Raw genomic sequence first — 27,791 nt, forward strand, 5'->3', positions numbered from 1 at the left:
TGCCACCTGTCTCTGGGTGGCGGACAATGAAACAGTTGGAGCTGCTTGTGCAAGTTCCCACTGAAATGAATGGAAACTTTGTCTGCAATACCATACCTGGCCACTGCAGTGTGAACAGAGCTGTCTGCTTCCTTCAGAAATCTGCTCAGTGCACAAGTATGCTAGTCTGGAAAACTGATCTGTGGCGGTCCCAGGCAACAGACCCCCAGCAATCTTCTATTCAGGACTTATTCTGAGGATAAGCCATCAATAGTTACACAACCGGAAAACTTTTTTCAACATCATGTCTGTGTGTAATAGATAGATATACTGTGCATACACACACCTACCCACCTATAATCTACCTTAAAGTTTGTGTAATGCTTTTACTTATCCTGTACTATTCTGCTAGTGGAGTCACTGTATGTATACATTACTTATCCTGTACTGATCCTGAGTTACATCCTGTGTTATACTCCAGAGCTGTACTCACTATTCTGCTAGTGGAGTCGCTGTATATATACATTAGTTATCCTATACTGATACGGAGTTACATCCTGAGCTGCATTCACTATTCTGCTAGTTGCTATTGGAAACAGTAAGTACATGTAGTCAGGCACACCCCTAACAGCATGGCATTCCAACTAGTACACTGGGTTAACTAGGTTTGAAGTACACTCAAATGACTTATACCCGTGTTTTATTTTTTGCCCCAAAAGAGGCGATAGGTTTTATTTTTGGAGGATGTCTTATTATACTTTGCCTAGCAGGCTTGGTCCAGGTCCCTCCCGCTGCTCTCTGGAGCTCTGATGTGCTTCTTGCAGTCTTTAACCACCCACAGAAGATCACATCCTGGTTACAGGATTCATAAATCCCGCCTTCAGGAGGCGATGGTTCCAATTTGGTTCTCAAACGCTGCTTAGCCAAGCAATGCAGCTGTTGCTGAACCAATGCGCGATGGCTGTTATTGGTTTATCGAGAGCTGCATGCATTGATTGGTTGAGCAGCAGTCGAAGAACCAATTACAGCATCGTTTTGTTGAGGCAGGATTTATAAATTGGCTGAGCCGCGGCATTGATTGGCCAAATCATATATCCCGTCTCCAAAACGCAATGGCTGTAATTGGCTGAGCAGTGGTTGATGAACCAATCACAGCCATCACATTGGTTCATCAAGCCCTGTATTGATTGGTTGAGCAGCGCTTGAGAACCAATCAGAGCCATCACTTCCTGGAGGCAGAATTTATGAAACCTGTAACCAGGAAGTGATCTTTTGTGGGCGACCGAGGACTGCAAGAAGCACGTAGGAGCTCTGGAGAGCCGCACAATGGACCTGGCCTGAACTTGCTAGGTAATGTATTCCTTTCTTTTTAATGTGACAATAGTATCGGGATCAGTGGAAGCGCTCCAACAGTACCAAATGACTTTATCAACATATAAATGTATGAAGATATAAAGAACAAAGGACTTACCCGGCACTGTGTGAGCAACCCTGTAAAGGGTTAACTCACTAGTGCCTCCACATCCGGGATAGCCTGTAGTGAAACTTCCTTCCCTATCCTGTCCGGAGAGCCGCTTGGATGTCTGGGGTCCCCAGGAACAGGGAGCCCAGTGTGCACAAAAGTTAAAAGAAAAAAGTATCCAAAATAGCGCTTCACGGGATGAAGTATATTATTCTACACCTTGAAAGGTGTAGGTTTTATTGCAACGCATTTCAACCCACTCACGGGTCTTTTTCAAGCATCTTGATGCTTGAAAAAGACCCGTGAGTGGGTTGAAACGCGTTGCAATAAAACCTACACCTTTCAAGGTCTAGAATAATATACTTCATCCCGTGAAGCGCTATTTTGGATACTTTTTTCTTTTAACTTTTCTTTTTAATGTAATGCAACTAGGACTTATTTTGGGGGTAGGACTTATTTCAAGCCTCCCCCAAAAATCCTGAAAAATCAGGGTAGGGCTTACTTTTGGGGAAATAGGGTAGCTACTTCGTTTTAAGCCCCCCCCGTCCGGAAGTTCTTTTTTTCTAGAAATTGCACATTTTTGTCTTCCATTAATAACCTCTTTGACACCTGCATTTGACTCCATGCCCCTGCTAGGCTGCAGTCTGAAACTGATAGGCGGGGTCTCTAAAGGAGGTGTGGTTAGATATAATCATTAGCCTAATACTGCTACTTTCCTATGTGGGGACATCCAGAAGCTATAAAGTATGGTTTGCGGGTGGATTAAAGCAGAACTTACATCCATGTGATGATGAGACCCGTCTAGGGTTCTTACCGGGAGTAGATATGGGTAATGCATAAATAAACACATGCTTCTTTGTGATAACTAGGGCTTTAATCCTACATCCCTTACGTTACGTGCATTTTTGCAGGCCTCAGCTTTCCCCTGACCTCCAAGGAGCCGCTTCTGACCACGCGTAGTAGTGGAAGGAAGGGACACGCCTCTGCCTTGATTATGTTTCTGGAACTCTTCCCTTTCAGGATGTAATGGTGGTGGGCGAACCAACCCTTATGGGAGGAGAATTCGGGGATGAAGATGAGCGACTGATAACCCGCCTGGAGAACACTCAGTTTGATGCTGCCAATGGAATTGACGATGAGGATAGCTTCAATAACTCCCCCGCACTAGGCGCCAACAGCCCCTGGAACAGCAAACCACCTTCAAGCCAAGAAAGCAAATCGGAGAACCCAACCTCACAGGCTTCACAGTAAAGATAAAAAACAAGAAAATAGAATAAAATATATATATGTGTATAACAGGCCGATGTGGAGGAACAAATTGTTTGTTTTAAAATAAAAGTCGAGAAAAAGTTAAAAAAAGTAAAAAATAAAAAAAAAAGTTGGAACTTATCTACCTGTAAATTGAAATAATAAAAAAAAAATGACGTTTTAAAATTTTTAACCCCTTTGCTACAGGTCCTACCTTTTATAGGAAAGGGGTTACTGCGAGAGGAGCCGAGGTACTGTGGACCAGTAACTGATAATGAACAAATTATAGGGAGGGGTTGTAAATTTAAAGTCAGTCAAGGGGTGGGAAGGGTTAATTGTTGGCACTAAAGTGGGTTGTCATGTTGTGGCTTATGAACAAGTGACCTCACTGAGGGCATTTGCTGTGAATAGATTTCCAGTTCCAATGGGTTTCCTCTAAAGTGGTTTTCCCATGACTTAATTGCATCACAAGCACTCTGACTTTCCTGGTTACTGCAGCCAATTACTGGCTGCATCACATGTTCTGGTCAGAGTGCTTGTGAAATAATTTTTTCAGTCATGGGAAAACCCCTTTAAAAAAAATCACTGGGGTTCATGTCCAAATTAAAGGCGTTGTCCCCTTAAAGATTACTTTTTTTTTCTAAGATCCTGTTTTAATTTAAACCCTTTTAAAAGGAGTCTTTTATGACCCAGCTTAAAGTGAATTTCCACCTTTCTTAACATTGTAATGGTTTTAGGATAAGCATTCTGTGCTGATTAATTTCTTTAACTTTATGGCAATTGGTGGTTCATTTTTTCTCTCACAGAGCTCTAAATCCTTTGAAAAGACTAAATGAAAAGATTGGTGGATGCCTGAATTCACCACTAGAGGGAGCTCTACTGCATACTGTGTTCTTATTGAGTTCAATGTATAACTAGTATGCCGTAAACTCCTACCCATAGTGAACATGGGTGATTTTATGCTGCATTAAATCCTAACAGGACTTCTAGGAGTTACAATGAGAGTCCTGTTCATTCTGCCTACACAGGCCGATTGACAGTCTGCTCTGTACTAACACTGAAAGTTGTCAGCCTGCATGGCCAGAGTAAGCAGGTCTCCTATTGTCTCTCCTAGGAGTCTTGTCTTGATTTATTGTGCTTTTTACCCAGAAATGTTGTTCCAAATCCTAAAAGGTTCACTTTAACTTGGTTCATGTAGGGGGTTGGAACTTTGTTTAAAAAAAAACTTGTACCCCTTTAAAAATATCTAAAAAGATCGGTGCAAAATTTTGGACTAAATTAGACTAAAAAATACAAAATGCTTATCAAGCGGTAGAAATTCACTTTAAAGGGATTGCTAAGAGAGGCAAAATCCTTACCCAGACCTGTGGTGTCGAAACCTCCAATTCAGCCTAGCTTCAACACCAAGTCAAGTGTCCTCTAAGTGTTATCTGTTTTTCACATATGTCTTAAAAAATGTAAGGTGGCTCAACTGTTGTAATTTAAAACGCCCATTGAAGTCAATAAGCGTGTGAAAATTAAATTGAGTGCACACCCAGCCTTGGGAGTGCTTCCCACTTTGCTTTTTTTTTTTTCTTTTCACAAACCCCATTGACTTTAATGGATGATTTTAGTGCTCAAAAACACACCAAAATAAGACATGCTGTGATATTTTTTTTTCTTTCTCTTATTTACATGGACCATTGGTCTATGAAAAAAATGTGTAAACTGCTGCATTCACTTCATTGAGTCTGAGCTCTCAACGCAAACGGAACGCAAATGTTATACTCACCCTTGTAAATAAGACACTAAGTCAGCTGAGTCATCAGAGACCTTATGGTGCCCAGTCAGAGCAAGACAAACGTAGCTGGCCACTCTGTGACTGCCATGGGCAGACCACTGGGAACCTGCCTGGTTTGGCAGATCATCATTCCAGGCTTGGTCAGCCCCCTTCTCTATCTGCATTGGCCATGATGGAGAAGAGGGCTAACTTAGTTCTCAAAATTGGCCAAGCAGCCAGTCCCCTGGCAGGTGCACCGGCCTCACTCATGTGAAGGCTTTGACGTGACAGGTCCGCGTAAGGATTCAATCTCCATGGATAAAGCCTCTCTATAGAAGTACTGCTGCTTCCCGATGTGCAGCTGAAATAGACCATTGGGGCTATGCACGTAGTGTCGTACCTACAGTACATATGGAATCCCACACTGTCCCCTGTATAGGTATGGACCTATAGATGTATCTAATGGTAAGGGTGCGTGTCGGGAGAATAGAGCACCCTTGTTAATTGTACTGGCTGAGCAAAGACATGTAAGACTATGGCGGCACATGTAGCTTGGCATGACGTGGGCATTAAGTAGTTACTATATTGCGTAAGGCGTTCATCCGTGTTTCATTTGATTCCAGCTCATTGTACATATTCATCCTGTTCCTTTCACGTATGATGGCGTTGATCCGGCAGTTGCGACCTCCACAGTGCCTCGTTCTTTCTCGCTTTTCTAATTTTTTTTATTCTGTTTTTATTTTTATTTTTTTTGTTTTTTATTTTTAAATAAGATTATTAAAAAAAAAAAGTAAGTTAAAAAAATGCTGTCCTGATTTTGTACTGGCTTATTCTATATCTCTGGGGAATCTTGTTTTATACAGTTCCAAAGGCTTCAAACCAAGGAAAGACTTTGCCGAATTCCTTTGTAATCCCTCCGAGCGGAAGAGAAAAGGCCGACTAAGGCTGGCGCTCTTCCCTTCTATGTAAAGTTGTGTGATAATACCTTCCCCCACCTCCTTTCTCCTTACCAACCTGTTCTCTCGCTTGGGTTTCTGTATCTTGTGCTTGTACATTTCCGCTCAGTAGAAGCTGTGTGTAATTCTAGTCTTAATGTATTATCATTTAGAAAAGATTATCCATTTTATTTTTTTTATATATATGTATAGGTAATATGATATTTGGGGGGGAGGGGAAAGGAGGACTTTCTTGTGTCCCCGTAATGAGGACTGTAATAAATGGGGTTTTATTTTTTGGTCACCAGTTCTCTGTAACCATGTAATGTTCTATGGTCTGGTTTGCATTTACATGTTTGGGGACCCAACCCCCTTTTTTCGAGGGTGGAGTCCAACCAGTTGTGTTGCAAGCAAAAGAATGAAAGGGGTAGCTTTAAATTTAAAGGGGTATTCTATTATTTGCTGCTTCTCTCCCTAAGCATAGGTATTAGAATAGCTCTGTTCTCTATGCAGGTAATGGAGACCCGATTGTTTGTATCCCTGAGCAGCAATTGTGAAGAATTCCTTTAAATTTACAAATGTGATGTGTGTAAAAAGCGGCTTCAATTTTTTTTTTGTTTTAATATCTTCATGTTTTTGCCCTTGGGTACGGCCTAGAACGGCTACATATACAATGGAGTCTGATGCAAGTCTATGTTGTATTTAAGGACATTAAAGGAGAACAAAGCAAGAAGAAAAGCCATGTTTTTTTTTTTTGTTTTTTTTTTTTTAAAATTAAATTCATAAAGCTTTCCTTCTAAAGGCCCATTTACACGCAAAGAATCTTTCAAAGGATTGAAATATTGACCGTTTGAGCGATCAGTTTGCAATAAGTGTTAATGGACACTAATGTCCATTAACACTTTATTACCTTCATTTGCTTGTAAAAGGGCCTCTGAGAGCTGTTTGAAGAGCACCGCATGTGGTCTGAGCCCTGCATACAGCTGCACTGTTCTAGCACGGGCTGTTGGCAGAATACAGTGTAATTTCTGACTCCCGTGCAGAACACAGCGTGAGGTCCCTGTTATCTCTCTGGCTGAAGGATGGTTTTTAAGCTCGCCTTAAAATCATCGTTCAGCTGAAAAGTGAACTATAGCAGCGTTTACACGCAACGAGGATCGGATTGAATTTTGAGCGATAATCGTTGCATGTAAATGGGCTTTTATCGTGTTGTAAAGGTGTCTATATGCTTCAACAACTGTCTAGACAGAAAATTGTTCAACCGACAGCTCTTTCTCCTGGCTTCTCCATATACACATATGTTTGGCTCATACGAGCGTTCGTGTGTTTATGGAGTTAAGCTGAGGTTGAGGATTCTGGTGGTGGCTTCTCCTGGGGAACAAAAGGGTACAGCGTTAAAAATTCAATGTCACCAATGCGTTTTTCTCCCGACATCATCTTTTGGAGGAAAGTCCAGCTGCCCCGACACACATTAGAGAGTCATCGGACTTTGCCGTTAACAGCAGGTTCAGATGACTACATTGTAATGTGTGCGGGAACCAATGCAATATTAGTGGTAGGAATCCAGTGGTTACTTGACCTTACATTTCTGTCTGGATTCTGCCAAGTTTGGCAAAAATCCACTAAAATCGAATTCCTTTGTAATGGGTGGTTACCGTCATCTGCCGGCAAAGGGGAGGTGACGGTCTGGCACAATTCTATGGTTTTTCATTAAGTGAAATGGTTCAAGATGTTTGGCCCACCCTTTGCTGAAATGTATTTTGAAATTTTTGTCAGCTGAGCCAATGTAGATCTTAGACCTCTAATACCTAAAGGGTTCTGTGAAACTTACGAGATGATAAATGAAGAGGGTGTATGTTTATGACCCTTATCTACTAGTGATCGGAGTACCTATTGCTTTGGAGGACCTAACGTGTGGATTGCATAGACATCTGATTTGCGGAAACTAGAACAGTGTAATGCTTCATTTCCCCTGTGGCGGTGCTGTAGGGATATTGAACGCTTACTGAAGGGTTTCTCCACTGATTACAACTGACCTCTGGGAGTTTTGGGAGGGATCTACTTATTGTAGGGGAATCCTTTTACCACTAATAAGGATTGTCCTACCTGGTAAATCCTTTCAGGCTACGGTGACCCCTGTTTTATGGGTATTAGAAACCTGTAGCTCTATAGAGCTGGAGTAAACATCTGGGGCATGGTCCACATTTTACTGTTCTTAAGAATGGCCATACGAAAATGCATGTAGCATGTAAAGAACTCCAACAAAATGTTAAATTTTCTAAAGCTTGGATTTAGTATAATTATCAAACACCCTATTAATTAATAGGCTTTCTCCATTCAGTATCAGTAGAAATGTAATGCTTCATTTCTCCTGTGGGGGCACTGTAGGGAAATTGTTCACGGGGCGCCTCAGTGCACGACAACCATCTCAGTGGTGTTCGCTCCTGTGCTTTAACGCATGAGAGAGGATTACTCAGTGAATGGTGGTGGATTGGGCCGGAGACCATTACACAGGCTGATCGTTTGATTTAAACATTTTTTTTTTTTTTTTTTTATTCTTTTTGATGCCTCCAGAAACTGAATGATGAATGAATTATCGTTCATTCGCTGTCGGTATTTACATTGAACGATTATCGTTCAGATTCCTGTGATCCCTCAAGAACCTGAACGATCGTCAGCCCATAAACAAGGACCCTTGGACTGGTATTTTACGTGGCGGTCTTGGATAATGGCCAATAGAGTAAGATATGCCATTTATTGCATTAGGCACATCTTGGACCGGTCATGCGCCAGTTAATCCACGGCAGGCCTGCAATAGATTTGTACTATAATTCATGCCAGTTTCTGTGTAAATTATAATAAATTTGAGCAATTGCCAGCCCCGCCCCTGTCCGCTCCTGCCAAGAGCTGCATCCTTTTTACAAAAGCCGAGAAGTATAAAGCAGAAAATTCACAAATTTTTACTCAAGTCTGACCCTTTAACACTAGACCTCTGGCGTACACCTGTTTATGAATCCCCATAACGAGGTCCTATTGTTTAGATCTAAAAAAAAAAATGATCGGTTATGAAGATATAGTAAAGTTTTTAACCCAATGTTAACTTGGTGCAACAAATCATAAAAGCTATTGTAACAGAAAACTGTGGCACAGAAGTTAACATGTTAAAGAAGTTGTCCCACTTTTAGCTGTTATCTTGCAGGAAGTGGACAGCTCCATACATTGCATGGTGGCCTAGGTTGGTACTGCAGGCTGAGTTCCATTTCAGTAGATCTGCAGTACTAACTGGGCCACAGCAGACAGCAGCAGTAGTTGGTGCTGCAGTCTTACTGAAGTGAATGGGGCTCGGCCTGCAGAACCAATCTGAGTACTGTGCATTGTATGGAGCCATCTGCTTCCTGCAACAAAGCAGCTAGAAGGAGAACAACTGCTTTTAAATGTCCATCTGCTGTCTGATGCAAGTTGCATCAGATACTCAGACGTAACTTTTAAATCCGTTGAGTGAATGTAGCCTAAAAGGGATTTTAATTTTGTGGGTTTTTTTTTTTTTTTTCCTCTACAGTTTTTAGATTATTGCCCCCTACACTTTACTATAGATGACTGTTGCATTCATATAAGTAGTTGCTGTTATTGGCCACTAGAGGGACCTTAGGGTAGGCCAGCAATAGTGGCTCAGCAGGGTTCTGCCATCCAGGACCTTCTCTGATCAGCTGTTTGTTGAGACAGTTTCACTTGTGCACTGAGCTGATTTCTGCAGGATGCAAATAGCTCCATTCCCACTGCAGTGGCCATGCTTGGTATAACGTGTAAAGTTCCCATTGAAGTGAATGAAAGCTTTGCTTGTAATACCAAGCCTGACCACTGCAGTGGAAACGTTGCTGTCTTCTTCCTGCAGAAAGCTTCTCCAAGCATGAATTGACTATACCAGCCCAAGGAACAGCAGATAAGGGGTCCTGGGCTTTGGACTCCAGCCAATCTACTATTGATGGCCTATGCTCACAGACCATTAACAGTTTACAACTGGACAACCTCTTTAACGTGTGATAAATGTTTGAAGGAGGTTTCCTCGGAGCAGCTGTTGGACATACTTTTATGTGACAATAGCCATGCCATGTTTTATGCAAAGACATCTGACAAGTAACCTGGTGGAGCTGCAAGTAAAGTTGTTGGTTTTTTTGGTCCCTTATGGCAATTTAAAATGGAAAGATTTTTGTGAAGGAATGGTGAAATATTCCTTTCCATGACTCAGGAGCTCTTCTCTCACCAACGACAAGGGCCCTTGGCCAAGAGCTTCGGAATTGTATATAGTGCGAGTAAAGTTGAGAAATCCAAAATCAGAGCCCTGAAAGTCCTGGACAGGAATGGTTCTTTAACAGCCAACTTCCAGTCAACACCCCCCAAGGACCGATGACATCATCAGATTTTGGAAATAAAAGTGATGACACCGACTCCTTGCTTTTTAGATTGGCTTCATTCTTACCAATAGAATTGAACATTCTCTGGACCACAAGGTCTTCTTACCTGACCTATATCTCTAGTTCTTTATATATTGTGTAAAGTTCGAAATTTTAATTTTTTTTTTCAGTTTTTTTAAAAAATGTTTTGATACTACCCACATTCACTCTTTTGCTTCTAACATGTTTTTTCACTTGTTTCTTTAGTTCTGTCTTCCCTACTTGTAATCTACAGCAATACATGCATTGTAAACCCATGTCATATCTCTCTGTATAGCTCACCAGGGGTGGTAATGGAGGAGACCTGTAGAATATATATATGTATATATAAATGTGTGTGGGTGCTACGTTCTATATATAATTTTTTTTTTGGTTCTTACAAGGTACAATGAGGTCAGAAAATGCCATGAACCCTTTCTGTTTAGGATTTTTATGTTGTGAAATGGTGAAATTTTTGACCCTTGTCCTTCTCCCGACCATTGCCCTGTAGACTTTGCCAACGATCAGCGCACTCACATGACAATGCGTAGTTTGTGCCATTGAGTCCTGTATGGTACCAATAAAAAAAAAAATCCAGTTTCATAATGTTCATTTGAATCATTGTACTCCCACCCCTCATTATTGGAGCCTCTGAATCGGAGGTTCTTCTCTGGTTTCTTTATAAATATATTGTATAATAAACTCTACCTGGGTTTCTATGTGTGAACGTTTCTACTCTGGTTTCCTCTTTATTACTGAACAGCTGTGTTTTTAGTCCGGTATCATGGTAGAAGCAGAATTCTATCATTCTCTATACATAGAACCTCCCTACTAAGATGTAGGAAAATGTGAGGTGTTGCATTCTGTGTTAATAGAGGTGGTTCGATGTTCAAAATTCTCCTCTCTTAACCAGAGTGGTGAACCGTAACACAGAGCGCCTTTGATCTGGAAGACCTGCCCTATCCTGCAATACAAGGCAACCCATTGATGAGACACTGTAATGCTTCATTTTCCCCGTGGAGGCGCTGCAGGGAAATGAAACGCTTACTGACAGGTTGCCCAACGATTAACAGCTGGTCTCAACAAGTGTGAACACTTTTAGGGCGCTTTTTTACAAGAGCGGAATATTTCCTCAATACACACCACACGATGCAGAAAAGTCTGCTCCAAAATCCATGGCCTCCATGTGGATTTTGATGCAGAATTGAAAATGGCTCGCAATTCCGCACCAAATCTGCATTTTGTAGTGAGGGTTTTGCAACGAGAGGTTCAGCTGCATCTGGTTTAGTCTCTTTTTTCTTCCCCCCCCCCCCCCCCCCTATGGAGGATTGTGACAAAACTGCTGCAAAATGTGATATGACTGCAATACTGATATGTGACCGTCTGCAATTATAGAGCTTCACAGCCCATTTGTAAATCCGCCTGGTAAAGGAATTGCCTGGGACTTGTACTATTGATGACCTATCCTCAGGAGAGGTCGGCAATAGTTGATCAGCAGGAGTCTACTACCTGGGATCCCTACTGATGGTTGGGACTACTGTCCGTGTAGACAGCACTGGAAGCAGAAAGTGCTGTCAACATTGCAGTGGTCCAACTTGGTACTGTAGGCACAGCTCCCATTGGATTCAATACCAAACCAGGACTCTGCAATATGGACAGAGCTGTCGTCTTCCAGCGATGTCCTACAATCATAGAATGGTAAATTGGAAGGGACCTCCAGGGTCAGTGCAGGATCACTAAATCATCCCAGAAAGATTTTTTTCCAGCCCTTTTTTGAAGACTTCTATTGAAGGAGAACTCACCACCTCCCATGACAACCTGTTCCACTCATTCATCACCCTCACTGTCTTAATATCTAATCTGTGTTTCCTTCCTTTCAGTTTCATCCCATTGCTTCTGGTCTTTCCTTGTGCAGATGAGAACAGGGCTGATCCCTCTGCACTGTGACAGCCCATCAGATATTTGTAGACCGCTATTAAGTCTCCTCTCAGCCTTCTTTTTTGCAAGCTAAACCTTCCCAGATCCTTTAACAGTTCCTCACAGGACATGATTTGCAGACCTCTCACCATCTTGGTAACTCTTCTCTGAACTTGCTCCAGTTTGTCTGTGTCTTTTTTAAATTGGGGTGCCCAGAACTGGACACAGTATTCCAGATGAGAGGGATAATTATGTCCACACCGACGGCGATGTAGCAAATCAGATGATTGGTAGGGGTCCTGAGCAGTGGACCCCGCTGATCAACTACTGATGCCTGAGCCTGATTAATCATCAATGAGAAAAGTCCTTGATAATTCCTTGAAGGTTGCCATACACATTACTTAGAAGTAGGATGATGGATGAACAACCGTTAAATGAACAAGCATCTGGTGAACCATTGTTTCGCAGAGACAGCCATACACGTTTTAGTCCATATTGGCTGTCCCAGTCCTTCAACTTGGCCATACATGTTGTAGAACATGAAAGATCTTTCTGGGAAAATTGTTTCAAAGAAATATCATTCGTGGTCAAAAGATCTTTTGTGCAAGTATTGGACAAAAACGTGGCCAACGTAATTCCAGGTGATTGTCCACCATCACTTGGCTAAAACAATCTGTTAGATCCCACCCAACAAACGATCGTTTTGGTTGAAGTCGTCCATTTTCATTAACTTTAGTCTAATGTTTATGAGGACCGTTAGTAATTGTGTCCAATGTATAGTAGTGATGAATATGGCAAGTATATGAGAGTCCGTATATACCGTATGTATGTGATAGTGTGCATGTGTTGCTTATTGTGGTAGCTGTCGTGTTTTTTTTAAGGTGTTCTGTCTATGGAGATCTAGATGTCCTGAAGTCTCGGTGTTAGAAAGAACATTTCATCCCTAGAGGCTTTAGCATTGCCAAGGTGAGTCTGTTATTACCATAACACTTGTACAGGTGATGGGTACCTATGGAAACCAAATAAATCTCATGGCGGGTTTATTTTAAGAAGCTGCTGCTTTATCACACTCTCGCACAACCCACAACAAGACGGCTGGTCTGTACGTTTCTTGAGTCTATCCTGACTATAGGATCTTCAGTAAGCACTATGGAAGCATATTGTGGTCCACATGGTTCAGTATTATTTGGGAGGCCAATTATGGTCTTCTGCGTGAGCCCTTAAAATGCTTCATGGATTGAGACCTGAAGGAAGCGGGAATAGGAAGGTAGAAAAAAGGGGCAGTACCCTAAGCAGGATATGGCGCAATAGTTTTTGCCATTGGGTGTTGCAAGTGAGGACATGCGGAAAATGGAGTTTAGGAAGCCGGCTGGAGACTCCTGACTCTGAACCACAGCACTGCCAGCGAAAGCCAGGCCGAGTTCTCGGTGACTAACTTGACTGCCGATGCCTGACTCAAGAGTAAAAGCTGCGCTCTCAGCCTGCATGGACAAGGAATACTCCAGCGCTTTGCTATTACATTTAAGAAGCATACAACGGCCGTGCAAGTCTTTCCATAAAGCCCCTTGACAAAAGGCATATGAGTGGACCCATTTTGCACCATATGGAGCTCAGCAGTGCTTGTACTATGGCCGCACAGTGACCACAAAAACTGTCGTGATCAGTTGCGGGTAAGTACCAAGCCGCTTTGGTGGTAGTTCCACTTTTGCATATCCTGAACCTACAGAACCACATTCATGCTATCACGAAGGTCCGTACTGATGCAATGCAAAACGCATTTAAAAATCGCGGGTTTCTAAGTGCTAAATCGGTCCAAGTTTCTTGTATTGGTCTCGCACTCACCCTTGTAAATACAACCTAAGGCTCCATGGTGATTGCATGCAATGCGATTATCGTACAACAGTCCTCAGCTGTATCCATTATTCCCCTAGGTATCTAGAAGCCTGCATGTAAACACCAACAACCCTCCATTAATTTCAATGGTAAAACCAGGTGCTGGTGCACAAGGGGGGCATGGTATGCTGGTCCTCATAAGAGGTAGGTTTCCATTGGGTCCCTCACCGGTTGGGTGCTTACGGCATATTCTTTATTCCAAGATTGGAATAACCCTTTGGCTGAATCACACATACTGTTTTTGATGCAGTTTTATAGGCCAAAGCATGTCCTATCTTGTGTGTGTTCTCGCATCGTAGCGCGCATTGTTTTCAATGCATTGCACCACGTGCTAGGTGCACGCAATGTGATTCGAGATCTCCCATTGAAAACAATGGAAGAAACTCTGCGATCTTCTTAGAACTCAAGAGCAAGTGATTCCGCCAGGTGAGTGATTTCTCATTTACTGCCCTGTTGGCAGCCACGTGTACACGGGTCGCTAATCGCCCAAGTTCACTGTTTCCAATATGAATTTGGGCAAAAATCAGCCCAGTGTAAAGGTACGTCAAGGGTCCTTTTACACAGGTATATTGACAGCTCCTAAAAAGCAACGGTCAGCCAACAAACAAGCTCATTCGTTGACTTTACATAACCCAATGATCATGCGGGTGAACGTTCATGCTTGACAATTGGGCTATGTAAAAGGTCCTTTAAGGCAGTTGTGCCAAGTTATAAAGTTATTCCTTATCCAAAGGATAGGGATAACTTTATGATCGGCATGAGTCTGACCGCTTGGCCCATCACCAATTCCGAATAATGGAGGTTCAGTCGAATCCTGGGTTTATGGAGTGGAGGCAACACAAGCATGCCGAAACTCCATTCATTTCAATAACCGCCCCAGAGATTACGGAGTTCAAGCACTTTGGCAAGCTCTGGTATTGTCATTTAAGTGAAATTAAAGACAGACAATGACAGGCATGGATAAAGAATCTATCTGAGGGTAATGCTAGATGATTCCGAGAATAATTAAAGGGAACCTTTCACATTCAACCTGGTGTCTTGATCTGCTAGTGAAGCAGGGTGATGGTGTTATGTATCAGGAACGCTATATTTTCTCCTTAGGGAGAGCACCTGGAAGGTGAGTAAGTGAGAAGACTTATAGGGCCATTCATGTTCTTCTGGGTAATATGCAAATAAGGGAGGTGAAACAATACAGCTGCAGCGCCACCAATTGGAAGGCAGCATTCCTGCAAGTCATTGTAAGACTCATTATGTCAAGGCTTATATAAAAAGAGTGGGATTTGAAAGCCAAGCCAGAATCCATACATGGTGTTATGTAAGGCACGGCAGTGACAAACGGAGGCAGCACACGTAGAAACTGAACGATGGCAGTTAATTTTGTTACTCTGTAAGAGGTTAATGATTACCTGAACATCACACCAAGTGGCTAACAGTGTGTGGTATATAGCATTTAACTCTTGACAGCAGTAAGTAACCTTCACAGCAAATGCTGGGGGGTTTTGTATACTGTCCCATCTAAATACCCATAGCCCAACCCTTAGGGGCTGCATCCTTACACTAGGAGCACTTGACATCGTTGACGCCATAATTTACCTTAAGGTCCTTCCTGCTACAACACTTCTTAAACTTTACTAGTCAGTTCTACATGTATAGCCATAAACTCATTAGTACCTAAACTCTATAAACAATACATTTGTAGTGACCCACAGCAAGGCCTCATGTCCACGGGGAAAATCAGGCCCGCCGCGTATTCTCCCTGCAGAATCCCGCAGCGGGTCCCTCCTTTCCCGCGGACATGAGGCCTAAAAAGGAGAATTACTCACCTGTCTGGACGCTGTGGATCTCCCCTCCGTCGCGGCCAGATTTTCTTTCTTCGGCCCAGCGGATGTGCTCGGCATGCCGCGCACTTTTCCTTTTTTTTGGGCTCCTGCTCTCCCGCGCCGGAGAGCAGAAATTCAGCTGCGCGTGTGCCGTGGATCCAGACGGCTTCCATAGGCTTCGATAGAAGCCTGGGGGAGCCGTCCCCGCGGGAGACTCGCACTAAAAGGGAGCATGTTGCAGGTGTTTTCCCGCAGACGCAATCCGTGCCTCAGGGGAAAATGACATCCGCAGGTATTTAACTACCTGCGGGTGTCCAATGCATCCCTATGGGGCGGGGATCATGCGTGCGGGTGACCCGCTGCGGATTTTAAATGTTATTTTGCCGTGGACATGAGGCTTTAGGGTCCCTCCATCACTTGTAAGCTTGTTTGTCTTTATGTGAGTGATGTCAACCTTGTATAAGTCTGTTTGTCTCCCTATCCTAAACGGTGTGATGTGATTGGTAGTTTGAGGATTGGGGAAGGAGTTTTGAAGGGAGGAGAGTTAGTTAGTTGGTGGTCGTGAAGGAGGTGCACACAGGAGAGACGGGCTGATGCCCCTGCCGGGGCCTAGCCACGCTCATGTCTCTTCTGCTAGGACGCTTGTCCCCTCCAGGGACTGGAGCACAGGAGATGCTTTCTCGAAGATAGTGTGTGTAAAAGTCACACGCTGTTACTTGGTCCTCCATATTACTTGGTCCTTCATATGTCTTGGTCCTCCATATGTCTTGGTCCTCCATATCGCAGCTCCTTACATCACACTGCCCTTTTGCTGAAAACCTCGCTTGAGGGACTAGTCACTCCAAACGCTGTAGGCGGTAATTAAACAGGTCATTAACTGTATCCTCTCTGCTCAACCACGGATTGCTGGAACAGAGCTTCTCCAGACCCAATTTCTTGTTACCTCTAATGCCGCAGCCTCTAAAGCTGTGGAAGTCTCTGGTGCTGCTCACTGGCTTTGCCTCTGAGCTTCCAATTCGAATTCAACATAGGGACTCTGGCCGGCAACGGCCTCCGCCACTTCCCATGTTGTACTTCATTTGCCCCCTCTCACGGTCCCGGGGCCTTTTACTGTGTCAAGTAACACACACACTGCTGGCACCTCTAGCTGTGTCCACTGAACTGTGAGCTGATGTGTTTCAATGTGTCACACAGCTCTACTACATGCAACGCACGCACACACACCGCTACATGTACATCCCATACAGCTCTGCTATATACATTCCTCATACGACAAGGAGGAAAACCATCACAGCAGAGTCCTGCAGACACTGATCACCCCCTGGTCATGTGACCCCAGACTGCTCCCACATAGGTGACTGAACACATGATGGTGATATCATCACAGGTACTGTAAGCATATGGCTGCTGCATGTGTTCATTAGTATTCAATCCCTTACAAACTCCCATGGCCTCAGTTGCTATCGAATAGTAAGGAACACTTAGCGGATAGCAGCCGTGTGCTTACAGGACTTTTGATTATGTCACCGTCATGTGATCAGGGGTGAAGCATGTAACTCACTCATGGATGGACGGACAAGTGGTCATTAATAGTGTGTTGGTCTCCGGTAACTCTTGCGAGAAGGGTGGAACTCTGCACCTTCGAATGAATGTCCCCTCAAATGTTCACTTGTGGGAATAAATAGAAGTCCAGTGGGCAGTTCTAAACAGTGACGATAAGTATAGGACCGCCCACTGGACTCCTAGTCATAGAAAGAGCAGGAATTTTAATAAATAAAACACAATTTGTATTCAATATTTTCCTACAAAAACTGTAAAACCATCCGCTCAGCTTCTCCTGCTCCATAACATGATACTGCTGATAAGACTATATGTACAATATGACAGATTCCCTTTAACTAGAATCACACATAGCATCATTTTTTTCTATTTTTATAACATATAATCCTAAAAATCCCCAAAAAAGCAAGAATAATGCATATAAAATTTGCGGAATCCGCTTCCGGAACCCATAATTCAAGCCGCCCATGGGCATCCGCAGCTAAATTAACCCTTTCCAATCCACTCTGACGTCTTCCAACATTCTGATTGAAGCCTGTACAGCTCCGATGTCGGAAGACGTTCGGCAGGGTATTCTAACTGTATATTACTGGCTGCTCTGGTGTTGGGGGGCCTCTCCAGCATATCCCACACCACAGTACTGGCTCTAGCCAGCAGTTGGCACCATTGTAAAATGGCAGAAAGAGAAGACCCCCCCTAGGAAATCCTGAATCCAAAATTGGATTGCAAAGGGTTAAAGCATGTGGATTTGTTTTGCGGACCTTTTGGGGCAGGTTCCGTGTGGATGGCTTCCATTGAAGTCAATGGAAGCCATCCAATCTGCAGCCCGTCTGTAATTGAATTGCAGATGGGCTGTGGATTCCGTGCCAAAGCAGGAGTTTGGAGAAAAGAAAACTCTATGCCGGCGCGCGGGCCGGCACTTCCGCACACATCCGCAGTAGAGAAAAAAAGAACACCCGAACAGGTATGAAGGGTCCTCGGCCGCGGGCAGGGTCGGATTCTGCGACTAAAGTAAGCCCTCAAATTGAACCAGACTCAATTCACATTTGCACTAGGGATTCTGTTATGGAAGCAGGAAAATGGAATCCCCTAGATCAGTGTTCCCCAACTCCAGTCCTCAGGGACCCCAACAGGTCATGTTTTCAGGATTTCCTCAGTATTGCACAGGTGATGTAATTATTGTCAGTCCTCAGACATTGCCACCGGTGTTCTTACATAGGATATCCTGAAAACATGGCCTGTTGGGATCCGTGAGGACTGGAGTTTGGGAAACACTGCCCTAGATAAACAGATACATAACGGAACCAAACTGTGACGAATGGACCCCGTTGACTATAATGGGCTTTAATAGAGCCTTAAAGAGACCCACTCTCTTTAACTCCTATCGTACTATTCATTCTGTTGCCTCCTCTCTCTTTCTTCTTTCTGGAACACTAATAGGGCTTTACATGTTTCTTCATGTGGTTATAATAACCGCAGTACTGAATCTAGTAAATAAGACCCAAACAAAGAAGCATAGAATGTAAGGGGCATCTCCGGGCCGCTGTACCCCTGTGAACGAACACAGAGCCCATTACTTAGCACAAAGAAAACGAGGTCACGTCCCTGAATAGAATAGATCTGACGCAGCAACTGGATCAATAAAGGGCAAACAAATCCAGAAGCATACAGGCCGACCCTGGCAACCTCATCCGGGCTTAATCTCTGATGTTCAGCTGTTCTGTGCAGGAAACAAAGGAAAAACTCTGGCTGTATTACCAAGCAACCAGCTGGAAATGCCATGATGCTCATAACTAGAATCAGAATGTACCGTAAATTAACATTTTTTATATATATATATATATATATATATATATAAATATTTTTTTTTTTTATTAACACCCTATTAAAAAGCATTCAAGTTATTTGAATGGCTTTCGTCCTATAGCGCCCCCTACTGTTGCTGTGCAGCTCCATTTTAGCGTGTCCTATTCCAGGTGTTTATTTAAGGCTATTTTATTAAATATTGCTTAAAGGGGTTGTCCCGCGAAACAAAGTTGGGGTATACACTTTTGTATGGCCATATTAATGCACTTTGTAATGTACATTGTGCATTAATTATGAGCCATACAGAAGTTATTCACTTACCTGTTCCGTTGCTAGCGTCCTCGTCTCCATGGTGCCGTCTAATTTTCAGCGTCTAATCGCCCGATTAGACGCGCTTGCGCAGTCCGGTCTTCTCCATGTTGAATGGGGCTGCTCGTGCTGCTCCTCGTAGCTCCGCCCCATCACGTGTGCCGATTCCAGCCAATCAGGAGGCTGGAATCGGCAATGGACCGCACAGAAGACCTGCGGTCCACCGAGGGTGAAGATCCCGGCGGCCATCTTCGCAAGGTAAGTAAGAAGTCACCGGAGCGCGGGGATTCGGGTAAGTACTATCCGGTTTTTTTTTTCAACACATGCATCGGGTTTGTCTCACGCCGAAGGGGGGGGCTATTGGAAAAAAAAAACCCGTTTCGGCGTGGGACAACCCCTTTAAATTTAGATTTTTTTTTCAGGGTATACTTGTATACAGTGAATTGGCTGAATGTTGTAGGTTCCACCGGTCCATTATTGTTTGCCATGAATTGTTGTGTATTGGTTAGGGCAAGGCTTCCTCGCGGGAACATTTAATACAGAGCAATACATCCAAGATGCTAGAAAAGTATTTTCTGATAATGAGATTGATGTTGAATCCGAAAGGCTGACTAATCTGAGAACTATTTTCAAGGATTTATTTAGTGCCTACAAAAAGAATTTGAAATCCTAGTGGGAGACGCGGTCCTTGGAAAATGACAGAGTTAAAATGATACCAGAAGGAGTAACGGCAGCTCCAGCGTTTAGGGTGCAATCCGCTGAGTGGATGAGCAAATGGGAAAAATAACTTACGGTGAGCTCTATTAGACTCATGCAGCTCCTTCTTGAGGAAGAAGAAAAGCATATTGGATAAGGCCTCGAAGGAGCTGAATGATCTGATTGAATTGGCCCTCAGATATAAAACAGACCCTGACTTTCCGAGGCGGGAGGCTAATCTGCAGACGTTGGTTAAAATATTTTCTAAACAACTCAAAAAACTTATGAATAGTCATCAGATCTTGCTGAGTTTAGAAGTGGGAAGGCGTTTGGGTTTCTAAAAGAAACCTCAAAGCAGTTTACATATACTGAGGCTTCTTCGATGACGTATCCAACTCCAACACGAGTAGTAACGGGAAACAGAGACAGAAACCTAAGAATAAGTTCATCTGCCGTGGACGGTGACATGGCTATCGGAGAACAGGGGAATTACCCAAGAGATGTGGGTCATGGGATGGGGGAATTAGCCTCACAATCCTCATCCTCCTCACATATTTTTTTGTCTGATCTGATAACATCTTCTTCCCCATCGCTGTCTTTTTTTTACAATCGAGATACCCTACAATTTAAGCCATCAGGGTATTGATCAGGAGGACCTTAGGAATTCTTGTTGTTATTTGTATAGCACCAAATTATTCCGCAACACAGGTAATTTACTTATTACCCCCCACCCAGCTTTTACCGACCTTAGAAGGATGAGTCAACCTTGAGCTGGCTACCCGAACCACGCGGGGATTGAACTCACAACCTTCTGGTTGTAAGCGAGAGCTTAGGACTGCATTTCTGCTGCTTTAACAACTGGTAATGAAGGAACTGAAGGAGTTGGAGAAATGTGAGCATCAGCTCTGTAATATCCTCACGAGGTTGGAGAACAAGGCTTTGATGAACCTTGAACGGGAAACGTCCATTATTATAAAACCTTTGGCTAAAGGGGAGGAATATTATTTTGGATCATAAACAACATGTGACCGTGCCAAGAACTATTGAATAATTGTCAGTATTATGAGGTCCTATTATCAAATCCCACAGAGGAATATTGTAATTGCCTTTGAGCCATTTTAGTAGAGGCTTTGGAAAGACAATTGATTAACAAGGGTCATTTTAATTTTGTGATGCCAGCAAACCCTTAGGTACCTACCTTTTATGCACTATGAAAGGTGAATAAAGGCCTGGAACTAGTAAAAGGAGACCAATTGTCTCCGGTGTTGGCTCAGTAGGTCAAAATATAAGTATATGTGGACCAAGTACTGCGAGATCTTGTCATGTCATTCCCTCCTATATTAGGGCTATGGCAGACTTATTGTTGAGATCTCTGTGGATGGTCATACTCTTTTGGCCTCTATTGATGTGGAGTCTGTAGATAGCAATTTTCAGCATGATTTAGGGATAACAACATAGTATGTCAGGCCGAAACAAGACATATGAGTATGTCCATCCAGTTCAGCCTATTACCCCTCCAATTTTGATCCAGAGGAAGGCAAAAAAAAAAACCAATGAGGTAGAAGCCAATTTTTCCCATTTATGGGAAAATTTTCCTTTCTGACTCTAATCTGGCAATCAAAATAATCCCCGGCTCACCGACCCTCCTGAAGCAATCAGTGATATAACATGCAATATTTTTACACTCCAAAAAGGTATCCAGCCCCTCTTGTACTCTAGTGAGTTCACCATAACTATGTCCTCAGGCAGAGAGTTTCATAGTCTCACTGCTCTTACAGTAAAGAACCCACTTCTATGTCTATGTAGAAACCTTTTTTTCTCTAGACGTAAAGGATTCCCCTTTGTTACAGTCACAGTTCTGGGTATAAACAGATGATGGGAGAGATCTCTGTATTGTCCCCTGATATATTATACATAGTTATTAGGTCACCCCTCAGACGTCTTTTTTTTCTAAACTAAATAACCCCAATTTTGATAACCTCTCTGGGTATTGTAGTCCGCCCATTCTATTTATTAGTTTAGTTCCCCGCCTTTGTACCCGCTCAAGCCATTTTTGTGCGTGTAATATGCAGTGAATAGAACCCATTGATTTTAACAAGTTTGTTCACATGAGAGTATTATTGTGCAATGATCTATTATGGTGTGTATTACGCATGGCAATACACCATTTAAGTAAATGGGTGGGCGGAAATACACAGTGAATACCTGCGTATTTACACACCATTTTAATGGACCTGTCTGCATTCTTTTTGGCGTGTGCAAATAGGCAGTGTATTTACGCACATAAAAACACGTCAGAGTAGCCGAAAAACATGACGCCCATGTCAACGAGCCCTAACATTGACCCTCATAGTGGCCGAGGTAGTAATAGTGACCCTCAGAGTGACCGCAGTAGTAATAGTGACCCCCATAGTGGCTCCAGTAGTAATAGTGACCCCCATAAATGCCACAGTAGTAACTATAAACTCCATAGTGGCCCCAGTTGTAATACTGACCCCCATAGATGCCACAGTAGTAACTATAAACTTCATAGTGGCCCCAGTTGTAATACTGACCCCCATAGATGCCACAGTAGTAAGTGACCCTCATAGTGACCCCAGTAGTAACAGTGTCATCCATAGTGGCCCCGTAGTAATAGTGACTGCCGTAGTGGCTCCTCACTTCACCTCTGCAGTTTGGAGAAGCTTAAGTGGAGGAGAAACCAAGCATCATCTGATCAGAGGCTCAGACTACTGCTCTATCCCTCTTCCATGCTTTACACTGCAGCCTTGGTTGCTCACATTGGTTGCTGATTAGTATAATGTCAGCAGGAAGTCAGTGCACGGAGAGCGGATTTTCATTATTGCAACTACAGAAAATAATGATAGGGGTTTCCAGAAAAATATGGCAAGTTTCTCCTAAGAACAGCGCCACTTCTGATATGAATATGATCCGAGCTGTAATAGGAGTGACGCTATTTTTGGAAGAAAGCCCCAATGTTTTACTAATTGTAGATCACCTTTTCAACTACCAGTTGATCAGAGATGTCACAAGGAAAAGGATCTGCAAATGTTGCACTGCCAGCTACATTCTGTACAAAGGTAAAATATGTCATTTCAGTAATTAAAAGCTCCAGGGACGTATAAAATAATGTCCCAGGGACAAAGAGGTGAGGCCGGAAGTGTGCATTGTGTTTATTGTGCTTGGAGTGTTGTAAGACGTTCTCTGTTAATTTCTTGTGCAACGTAACTTGTTTCTCCAACTTTTGAACAATGATTCACTTCCTTAACTCCTGTGTTAGCAAGCTCTGCTATAGCATGGATGCTGATCAATTCTACGTTGTATGGAACCATAATACAGCACCCATAGAAGTCTATGGAGCCATGCTGTAGCTCAGATTTCAAAGGGAAGTATGCAATGGTTTTATTCCAGTGAGATTCATACGGGAGGTGTGCAGAGGCACATAACATGTACAGAAAGTGCCTATAGCTCCATGGGGAGAGCTGTAGTCGCCATTTAGGTTTTGTGGGGGTTGGCGTTGCGATGCTGGATTCAGGATATGATGCAGTAGCTGGAATCGCTAATATATACACAATTTATTTAAAACACAGAAAACTGAACTCAACAATACCTTGCACAACTTTTTCGTTCATGAGCACGACCACAACACAGTCTTTGAGAAAAGCCAATTGCTATAAATACCTGTAGCGTCTCTTAAAATAACAGTCCCTGACCAGGGTTCGAGCATCAGGAACTTGCACAGTGTTAGTGTCTGTAATATGAGCCCTATCTCATATAACAGGGCTGCTAATAGACTGTCTTTAGCCCTGTCCTCAGTGTGCACACCTAGCAGTTTTTTTTCTGAGACCGGCCTCACTTACAAGTCACTGATGACGAACTCTGCAATCTCCTCTCTCCATTCCCTTGCCGATTTTGGTCAGCTCTCTCCTGTTCAGACCTGCAGGATACTCAACTGGCAACTCTGAGGAAGCATTCTCTAGGCTCTATCCACAGCCCGATACTTAGCTCAGCTTCCCTCCGTCTTTCTTGAGCTCCTTATCTGTCAACAGTCTCCTCTTCCTTTGCAGCAAAAATTATCCCTTTTTATATGGCAGCCTCAGCCAAACAATAAGTCTTCATTGGACATGCTCCATTCTGCTGTGCCAGAATTTAGCTCAAATTTTGGGACACACAACAGTTGTGGTGCAATTCTTGGCGCATCTTTTTAGTTCATTTCTATGTCAACTATTTAACCCTTTAGGGTGGGTCCCTTACACAGGCTCCATACACATAACAGCGCATCTTGCTCTGCTGTGTACGAGGCCAAAGAGCATCTAAAAAAAACCCACAAAAACACAACTAAATACAATACTGTAAAACACTAACTTTTTTTGGCTTTTTATAAAAGGGGCTGCCTAACATATTTTTTCTTTCAACCCCCACAGCAATATTTTAAATAATTACCTCTCTGCCAATGTGTTGGTTCTTTACTCCTGCGGTGCGCGATATGACCAGTGACATCCCATATACAGGTCAAACAGCCTAAGAGCAGATGCTCTTGCTAGGTTGTGCTGCTGGAGTCTGTTGTTCTACAGGGTTCCAGGAGCACACCTGCACAGGTGAGGGTTAATTGAGTTGGCTGGGTGTGGTTGTTCAGGTCAGCCAATCCCCTGGGTCTGGGTGTAGATATTTACCCCAGCCCCTCTGCAATGAGGAAATTGTATTTTCTTAGTCTTGTCTGCTGTGTGAGTAGTGTCTAGTCAGCTTGCACCTTGCTGTGTGTGTAGTGTCAGGTCAGCTTGCAGCTTGCTGGGTGTTTGGTGTCCTGTGCTGCCTGTTTAGTGTCTTGCTAGAGTAAGGACTGCAAGACACGAGGAGCCTTGTCACAGCCTTGCAGCTTAAGTTCATTGGCAAATGTACAAACTAATCCCTCGCTTTTACATTCAGCTTTACCATCTGCTTTAGCATGCGAGGTTGTGTGGTAAGTGAACTTGTGCATTTTGTCAGTTCCGCCTGGAGAGCAGGGAGAGCAGGGCCGTGGTTCCAGCGTGGGCCTGTCTTTATTGAGGTGATTGCTCTGCTTGTAGGTAGGGTCTAGTCATCTTCTCTGAAGCACAGGGTCAGTTTTCCCTAACCCATGTCTTTGGGTCACATTTGTTTGGGCCTGTTGCTTAGTTGCCCACAAGAACGTAACAACTCCTAGTCCTGAATATGAGACATCACTAATAATGTTCTGTCCATGGGCAGGCAGCAATATAAACAGAAGCTGCAATGTCGCAGTTGCAGAGGAAAAGCAGAAGACGATTAGGAAATGAGCATATATTTACAACATTCCACTCACTCCTACTAATATTTTTTATAATTTGAAAAAACCCTTTAAAGCGATTCTCCAGTTTCGGGCCAAAACTTTGTAGCCAGTTTGGAGGGAGTATGTCACCTGCAGTTCTTCTTCTCTGATGTTTCACCAATCCACCCTGTTTGAGTCCCAGTTTTGGCAATCCAAGATGGCCAACACAATCTTCAGACTACGTAATACCCCACAGTGCATTAATATTGTTAGACTATCAATGCACTATACCTGCTCTCTGATTGATCAAAGATACTCATGTGATAAACACTGGCCAATCAGAAAGTAGTGCACATTGTGCATTAGGTAGCCACAAAATTGCTGCAGCTATCTTGGACAGCTGAAAATGCAGCCTAAAGCCCATTAGACCCCAGAGGATTGGAGACGCAACAGAGAAAAATGACTTCAGGTAATAGCCCCCTCTCTTTGGGAAAAAGTTGTCATTGTTACTCAGCTTAGTCACATTCCTGGAATGCTGCATGATAACCCATTTTGACTTCTGTTGGTGCTACTTCATCCTATCAACCTGGTGGGGAAGAGTTGACAAGGTTGTACCAACAACAACTGAACCATAGTAACAGCTACCCTTGCCTTTACCCTCAAAAAGATGCATTTTGCTGCTCCAACCCTGTATCTAAGTACCCTGGTCAAGGTAAAGTGATTTATTGGTGCTACCCAGACTGCCTATCCTTATTCTGGAAGACTGTAAGTGGGGTCCAGGTTGTACTGTTTAACATTGAATGTTATTGTTTTTTCACGGTACTATCTTTTTAAGAGGGAGGAGGAACAGAGCTGAGCAGGAAGGAACAGGAAGGGCACAGAGTAGAGAGAGCAGCTAAGCTGTAGGCAGAGGTTTGAGGGAGTCTCTCCCAGTTTGTGGTGCAGTGTAGCAGTTGCAGTCCTATAGACAGTGTTGGTCAAAGAAGAGTCAAAACGTCTGAAAGGCTGAAGGCCAACTCAACTACTGTAACCTGAGTCTCCGAGCCACCGACTAGGCCTGCTTCAGAACTCGACCTTCACTCAACCCGCTGCAGCCAGAACTGGGCCATAAGTCTCTGGTGTCACAGCCAACAGAAGCTGTGGAGAAGGGCACTATGACCTCCCTAGTGGAGCTTGGCCTGGCTCTCCCTGCAATAGAATCAGGCCATCCATAGGCCCATCAGGCTGGCACCAACCTGGAAAATTGGGGAAGCCCCAAAGCTGTTGCCTGCTTCCTCTTACAAGACCACCATGATCTATGGCACCAATATGATACAAAGCAAGTATAGCATAGTGAAAAAAATGTACAACAAAAAAAGGCAGAGCAAGAAAGAATCCCGCCCATAGAAGCTTTCACAGTCGGAAGTTCATGGTGCAGGGATGGGCAGAAGAAAAAAGCTTATGCAAAATTACATATATTAGGCAATCATGCTATTAATGGGCCACGCCCCAGCTCTGAATTTTGATTTATTTTCCACTTGTTTCACAGTCTAATGAGAAGAGAGTATGGAACATTTCTATCCCAGTCTGACTTGTCGCTACATGAGAGTCTTCTTGAAGATGTCCACTGTTGTTTCAGGGAGTTTGACCCCCATTAGTGCAGTAGAAGTTGGCTGGGTGAGAGTCCTTTGATGGGGGTCTGGGAGAATAAAGTTTCTCCTTGCAGTAAGCACCAAGCTGGCATACAGTTATATAGGCCCTGCAATGTTCTCTGGGTATGCAAATAAAAGATGGAAAAGTAAGAGAAACTTCACAAGGAGAAACTTTATTCTCTCAGACTCACGTCAAAGGCCTCTCAACAGGCAACCAGTACCCTGTCTGCAGTGAAAAGGGTCAAATACCCGATGTAGATGGGTGTGTTTTCCTTATGGCGAAGACTTTGGTTAGACTTACATTCTTAGTTATGTTAAAAGTTCAGACACTGACTGGTAAGTCACCTTCCAATAGGTGGAGCTGTGAAGTTACTTTTCAATCCCCTATTTGCATACCTTTTCCCAGGATGCATTGCATGGCTATATTAGACTCCCTACAACAACTTTGTGCTCTCCTCAAGGAGAAACTTTATTCTCCAAGATCTTCTAAAGGAGTAATTGGGTATCAGTGCTGGACCAAAAAGGCTGCCATGTTTTTTTTTTTTTTTTGCAAATCCTGTACAGACCCTTTAACCATATGACCATGTGACGAAAAGCAAACTTGCAAGCTTCTCCATCATGAAAATGGTTGATAATTAACAGTATTCTGTAATCCATTGTGCAGGCATTAAGTCTTGGAATGTGAGAAGCCATTACTTTTTATGGTGACAGAATATCCTCCCTCCTCAAATGTCACCAGTAATGGAAAGTTAATTCCGTATTTCAGATACATTGTCTTACATGAACGCCACTTCTTAACCGTTCTGCTAGAAATTGCAAAACCAGCACTAAATAATATTCATCTTTCCCCAGGGGATGGCAGGCTGCACACTTTAGGTTAGGGCGGTAACGGGTGAGTGGTACATGCCAGTGTTGCAGGTTGTGGCGCGATGATGTGGCACATTATTTATAATGATGTCTTTACCTTAGATCAACCTGGTAAACATTGTTACGCTCATTAGGAAGGTTCGCGTACCAAAGCGTTGTGTAATAACGTGATGTAAACTCCCTTAAAGCAACGGTACTCTAAATGTCTACTGC

General features: G+C 43.3%; 2 protein-coding genes across 8 annotated transcripts in view; both read left to right on the plus strand.

Annotated features, from left to right (window-relative positions):
• The window catches only part of LDB1 (LIM domain binding 1), a 159,043-nt gene extending 148,507 nt beyond the window's left edge, over positions 1-10,536 (plus strand). For 6 of the 7 annotated variants that reach the window (XM_066601068.1, XM_066601071.1, XM_066601070.1 and 3 more), the window contains exon 11: positions 2,462-10,536. In XM_066601068.1, coding sequence (XP_066457165.1) covers positions 2,462-2,692 — 231 coding nt within the window. In that variant the 3' untranslated portion in view covers positions 2,693-10,536. The other variant, XM_066601074.1, reaches the window with a different exon arrangement.
• A 2,508-nt stretch (positions 10,537-13,044) lies between these two features.
• Positions 13,045-27,791, plus strand: part of LOC136626222 (prominin-1-A-like) — a 120,555-nt gene continuing 105,808 nt past the window's right edge. Inside the window, exon 1 of the mRNA XM_066601081.1 lies at positions 13,045-13,400. The gene's annotated coding sequence lies outside the window, so the exon portion shown is untranslated. The remainder of the gene's footprint in view (positions 13,401-27,791) is intronic.

This window comes from Eleutherodactylus coqui, chromosome 4 (genome assembly GCF_035609145.1).
Source record: "Eleutherodactylus coqui strain aEleCoq1 chromosome 4, aEleCoq1.hap1, whole genome shotgun sequence".
In the NCBI taxonomy this organism is placed as follows: Eukaryota; Metazoa; Chordata; class Amphibia; order Anura; family Eleutherodactylidae; genus Eleutherodactylus; species Eleutherodactylus coqui.